The sequence below is a fragment of the Carcharodon carcharias genome, chromosome 21 (genome assembly GCF_017639515.1).
Source record: "Carcharodon carcharias isolate sCarCar2 chromosome 21, sCarCar2.pri, whole genome shotgun sequence".
NCBI classification, from domain to species: domain Eukaryota; kingdom Metazoa; phylum Chordata; class Chondrichthyes; order Lamniformes; family Lamnidae; genus Carcharodon; species Carcharodon carcharias.
In genome coordinates this window covers 13,653,757-13,659,756 of record NC_054487.1, presented here as the reverse complement: position 1 = coordinate 13,659,756, position 6,000 = coordinate 13,653,757, and the positions used below count along the sequence as shown (strand labels likewise).

The following is a 6,000-nucleotide window of genomic DNA, read 5'->3' as shown; positions in this document are numbered from 1 at the left end:
AGTGAGTGGAGATGTTATCAATGCACTTGCACTCAGAAATTGCCTCTAAATTTATTTTCTATCTGAGCCTCAAAGATTTGAATTGTTGAAGTGCAATCGAAACCTGCTGAATGAATTGGAAAAATCTTGCTCCAAGAGATCATGCAACAGGTGGTCCTGATGTCCCATCTTGTTATGATCCCCAGCTGAGGTTACCCCTATACAAGCCTGATCCCAGAATGGAACCCAGCTTGATAAATCCTAACTTTTATTTGTTGGTTAAATGTGTGAAGAGTAGCTGCTGAACAGAGTCACAGGAGTCAGCTGATGAACTTTTAACAAAAGAAGAAAACATTTATTTAACAAGAAAATATTAACTATATCACAATACTCCTTCACCCACAACTATACCTTTACAGATACATACAAATTTGTAAGGATAACACAAGTTACAAAAACTATCTTATACTTTAATGTCCACAGTAAGTACCCAGTCCATGTACCAATAGACACCCTGTGATCAGACCCACTGCATTCTGAAACCAAGTGACAGATGCCACCTCAACCAAATGCAATGGATCTCTCCTCAACATCCACCAGACACTTTCACACCGTGAGCCTACTGGTCTTGCTGCACTCCGTCTTTCACATGAGGGTTTCCAATCTCCACTTTCTAAGACCTTGCCTTAGAACCTTCTCCCAAACTGACACTTACTCATAGATGCCTTCCACAAGGGTTCACCCCCAGGGTTTCAGACTCTCTTTCTGATGTTCCTCTTCCCTGAGTCTCAACATGCTTTCAAACTGCCTTCAACGTACTCTCTCTCATCAACTCAGCCATCAACTGTACACCACTGCTTTTCATGCCCATATCAAAGAGTTACAGACCTTCAGCCATTTCTTTGGAACCTCTTCCCTCTTGCAAGCTGTTCTTGCTTTAAACCTGCTTTCAGCAGTTTTTGTCTCTTTAAACCTGAAGCTTGGAGCTTTTCTCGCTGCCCCTCACTCTTAACTTCACTTAACAGGACCTTTTCCAGATTCCTGTCCTTCCTTTGACTAGAAGGTCTTCTTGGGACTTTCTCTTGTTCCACTCCCCTGGATTCTGGAGTCTTTTCTTCAGCTTGGGACTGGCTATCTGTCCCCTTTTGGGCTCTAATCTCTCTCTGACAGCTGCTTTCAGCCAACTTTAGCTTGTAGCTAGCTATCTATCCCTTCTAGGTGGCTTCTGTTTGGCAGCTATCTTTTACACCAGCTGAACTCCAACAGCTTCCAATACAAACTGCTGTTTTTAGCTTTTTTATATGTGTCTGTGGAAGGAACCTGCCTCTCTGGAGCCCTGTTGCTATACAACAGCCCAATTCTTCTACCATTGTGTTTGATTAACGTCTTAAATCGTAAACTTTCATTAGAAATGCAATCACTTTTTTAAAGTGAAACTAAAACTCCACTTGACCTTTTCTTAATGCACAGAAACAGAAATACAAATCAAACTTAAATTTTAGAGCTAAAACTCATTCCTAATACCCACAAATACAAAGATAACATACTTAAACTATCTCTATTTCCTAACACTCCCTTTCACCAGATTATTCTCCTCTTGATATCAGTGACAGTCCCCTTGCTGTGGTACAGTTACACAGATCCTCAGCAACAAGGAGCAATTCTTCATATATCATCACAGACAGTGAGTGTTCACAGTGGGACAGCAAAACTGGGTCTGAACCTGTTCGCATTCTGTGTTTACACACACGCACTTTCCAGCTGGAGTAACTGGGCACCAATCAGGTGTCAGAATGATCGATGGTTTATTCTCCCAGTCCAGAACAGAGACCGTTTCTAACACCCAACTGCTGCCCTAACTGAGCTCAGTAACTCAGTAGGAATGGAAGCTGGGATCTTCCTGTGCTGTGAGGTTCAGAGTTAAATCACATGGAGCCTTTACCCATTGAACCACCAGAGGGGATGAATTCATCATTTAAAAGTCATGTGGTTCTATCATCAATCTGGGTGTATGCAGAATGTTTAAGAATCACAAAGCTGGGGATCCTCTAATGAACTCTTCCTTTCTTCTAAACTTCAGATGTGAAGGAATGTCAGAGTGGAAGCCACGACTGTCACAGCTCAGCCTCCTGTTTCAACAGCCCTGGCTCTTTCCAATGTGTGTGTAAGGCTGGATATACTGGAGATGGAAGGAATTGTACAGGTAACTAACATTGAATCTCCCCAGGGAAATATATTCCCATTTCCATCTATCATCTCTCATGAAATAGCATGTATAAATAAGGGATAGCCAGCAGCGATTTCTTAATGGCATATTGTGCCTGGCTAACCTGCTTGATTTCTTCAATGTAGTAACAGAGAGAGTTGATGATGGTCCAGCAGCAGATGTATATATGGACTTTCAAAAACTGTATGATGAAGTAACCGTGTAACAGACATTTAGAAGATAAAAGCACCTGGTATGAAAGGGATGGTTGTAACTTGGGTGCGTAACTGGTTAAGGGAGAAGAGGCAGAGAGAAGTGGTGAATGGATGGATTTCTGCCTGCAGAGAAGTATGCCGTGGAGTCCCCCAGGGTTCAGTGTCAGAACCCTTGCTTTTATTATGAATGGTGTGAACTCCAGTCTGAAGAATATAATTTCAATAACCAGTAATTCAAAATTTGAGGACTAAGTGTTGAGTGAGCAGGATAATAACAGACTTCAGGAGAATATAGTCAGGCTGGCAGACAAATGACAGATGCAATTTAATGTGGAAAAGGATAAAATGATGCACTTTGGTACAAACAACATGGAAAAGCAACATAATTTAAAGGGAACCATTTTGTGGAGGCTTCATGAGTAGAATGACTGGCGGTGTATATTCTCAAATCTTTCATGGTGCCAGGGAAAGTTGGCAAGGTGATTAAGAAAATATATGCAATTTTTAAATTTATAGCTAGGCTCATTAAATACAAAAATAAGCAACTCCTGCAAGCCTTTACAAACCTCTGATTCGGCCTCCATTGGAGAATTGTGAAGGATTTTGAGTATCACACTTTGGAAACAATATCGAGGCCTTGGAGAGCATGCAGAGGTGGTTTAACTAAGGTGATACTGGGATGAGGGATTTCAGTTATGTGGAGCGATTGGAGAAGCAGGGATTGTTCTCCTTAAATCAGAGAAGATGAAGAAAGAGACCTAATGGAGGTAAGAAAAATTGAGAGATTTTCCTTGAGGAAGTAGGCACAAATTGTCTCCTCTGGAAAATGGGTCACAGTCATAGATTTAAAATAAGTGACCAAAGAACTAGCAGGGAAATAAGAAATATATTCACACTGAGGGTTGTTAGTGGTAATGCCAATTTATGTCATGGGGTGGTAGTTAGACTCTCTCTTGTGAGCTAAGTGACACAAACGATACCTGCCACTGATGAGCCCAATTCCGGATATTATTCTCCTCTTGCTGCATTCAGGCTCATGCGACTTCATTCTCTGAGGAATTGTAAATGATTTATTTTCAATTTTGACTATTCTGAGTGGTGTCCAATCCCTGAAATGTGTTATTGTTTGGGGATGTACTGTCCAATAAAAAGGAAATCTCTTGGTGAATAAAGGAATGCAGAAAATCAGAGCTGATAGCTTTGTGCCGGAGATTGTCAGGATCCCACAAATCTGGAAATGTGTTCAGCCGATGTTAATGGATGTATAGTGCTAGGAATTAACCTACTCGGTGTTCATTACCTGAAAAAAAACATGTTCTCCCACCACCCCTCCGCTTACTGGCCTGCAGTGGATCCTCAATCCAGGAATGCCTCAAATTCAAAATATTCTTTTTAAGGTTGAAACCTGCCCATGGCCTCAACTCACCCAATGTGTGAAACCTCTTCCAGCATTTTGAGAACTCTGTGTTCCTCCAAATCTACCCTCTTATGTATTGACAGTTTCCTTTGGTTCACCATTGTTAGTCACACTTTCTGCTGCCTAGGCCCCAAGCCTCTCCACCTCTCACTCCTGCACTGAGACGCTCATTAAGGGCTTACTTCTTTGAAACTTTTGGCCACCAGTCCTAATGTCCTTTTATATGGTTCAATGCCCAATTTTGTGTGATGTTCTCTCCTGTGAAGCTTGAGGTGATTTACTATGTTAATGATGTTCTTTAGAAGCAAATTGTTGAACAGTTGCCTTGGTCACAAATCAATCATACATTTTTCTTTGTGTGGGAATTTTCCCTCCCACCTTTATGCCAGTGAATCCCAGGGATTTTTCTAATCCAGAACCATCTACGAATCTGTTTTATTTACAAAGTTTGAACCTAAATCTGGGTGTGTAACAGTGAAAAGTTTAAGATTGACAAAGTTGGGAATCCTCCAATGAACTCTTCCTTTCTTCTCAACTTTCAGATATGAATGAATGTCAAAGTGGAAGCCATGACTGTCACAGCTCAGCCTCATGTTTCAACAGCCCCGGCTCTTTCCAATGTGTGTGTAAGGCTGGACATACTGGAGATGGAAGGAATTGTGCAGGTAACTGAAACTGAGGCCTGAATTTTCACGCAGGTGAAGAGGCCATACATCCTAATGACTTGCGGATTTTATCAAACAGCAGGTCCCTTTGGCCATTTACAACAGGCGAAGTAGACCATATCCAACCAGCCAATACTTGTAAAACCCAAAACATAGAGCCCTACATGAGATGTGATTCTGCGATTGGACAACAGCTGCTAAACAACCTTGACTGTGCTAAGAATTGCACTAAAAACAAATTAAGATTATCAGACAGTCACATAGCGTGCCTCACTTACGTGTGCTAGAAGCTACAAACATTCACACACAGGACCCTGTCCTTTGCAGACAGAAGGAACATGTCCACACTTGTGCCTTTATGAACTAAACAAAAGCTTGGGGAGCAGTCATTCCTTGTTTCATTCCCCTTGACCTGTCAGAGTCAACCTGCCCAGTTTGAATTTGAACAAAGCTGGGCAGTTAACTGGTCCATGCTGCATTCTCCGTGACAGTGCCTACACTACTCAGAGTCCACTTGCCAACTAATCAGCAATCTATTCTCATGCAGTATAAATTTCACTTTTACAGTTGGCACTTTCGTGTGAACTGTCCTGATTAGGGCAAGCGTCAAAAAACTTGATAGCGTGTCTCCTTTTATCAACAATGCTCAAGTTCTACACTACCAAATGGCTATTTGTATACTGTCATTGATTAATACATGTGAGTGATTATAAAGTACAAAACCCACAATGGGCAGAATTTTCTGTCCCCGCTGACGGTGGGCGTGATAAGTGGCTTGAGCGGACAATACGTTCTTACCCTAGTGGAACGGAGGAGATCATTCATCCTCTTGCGGCACTGGGTGGCTGTACTCTTTTGCAAGGAGTTGGTACTGACCACCGCTGCCACTGCCTCCCAAGCAGGGTTAGTGCCGTTGCTGCCCATCCTGCGGCCAGACCTAGGGTAGAGTACATCCCAGCGGGCCTCCATGGCATCCAAAAGTCGCTCAAGAGACGCGTCGCTTAACCTGGGGACTGCAGTCTTCTTCAGTTTCGGAGCCATGTCTCCCATGCAGCAGTGGAAGCATCGAGATGTGTGCTTGTGGCTGGACTTTAAACATAGTACCCAACGTGATGCAGCGGCAAGGTGATGTCAGGCGGACAAATGAGAGCCCACCTGCTATGGAAACGACATGTTTCCCAGGAGTGCATAAATAATGAGGCGGGTTTGAGATGATACAGCGTGAAAACCCACCATCATAGCCAACGGGTAACATTTTGTTTAACCCGTCCGCTACTGCACGGTGCAAATTTGGGAAAATTCTGCCCAATGGCTTCTTTGGACTTGTTATCTCACGACAGTAAATATAACATGAAAAAAAGCTACAAATGGTATCTAGGTTTTTAAGAAACTATTCTTTATTGAGTATAGAACTTAAAACGTGGAATAATACTTCTAAACTTAAAAGTGTGAATGAAGACATATTGTTTTGCTGACCCAGAGAATTACAATAATCCATTCTGAGATGTCATTCAGGTC

At 42.2% G+C, this 6,000-nt stretch overlaps 1 protein-coding gene across 12 annotated transcripts in view; it reads left to right on the top strand.

The window, feature by feature from the left end:
• The first annotated feature begins 1,669 nt into the window (after positions 1-1,669).
• Positions 1,670-6,000, top strand: part of LOC121293089 — a 219,927-nt gene continuing 215,596 nt past the window's right edge. For 11 of the 12 annotated variants that reach the window (XM_041215699.1, XM_041215693.1, XM_041215698.1 and 8 more), the window contains exons 1-3: positions 1,670-1,960; positions 2,060-2,182; positions 4,360-4,482. In XM_041215699.1, coding sequence (XP_041071633.1) covers positions 1,909-1,960; positions 2,060-2,182; positions 4,360-4,482 — 298 coding nt within the window. In that variant the 5' untranslated portion in view covers positions 1,670-1,908. The remainder of the gene's footprint in view (positions 1,961-2,059; positions 2,183-4,359; positions 4,483-6,000) is intronic. The other variant, XM_041215688.1, reaches the window with a different exon arrangement.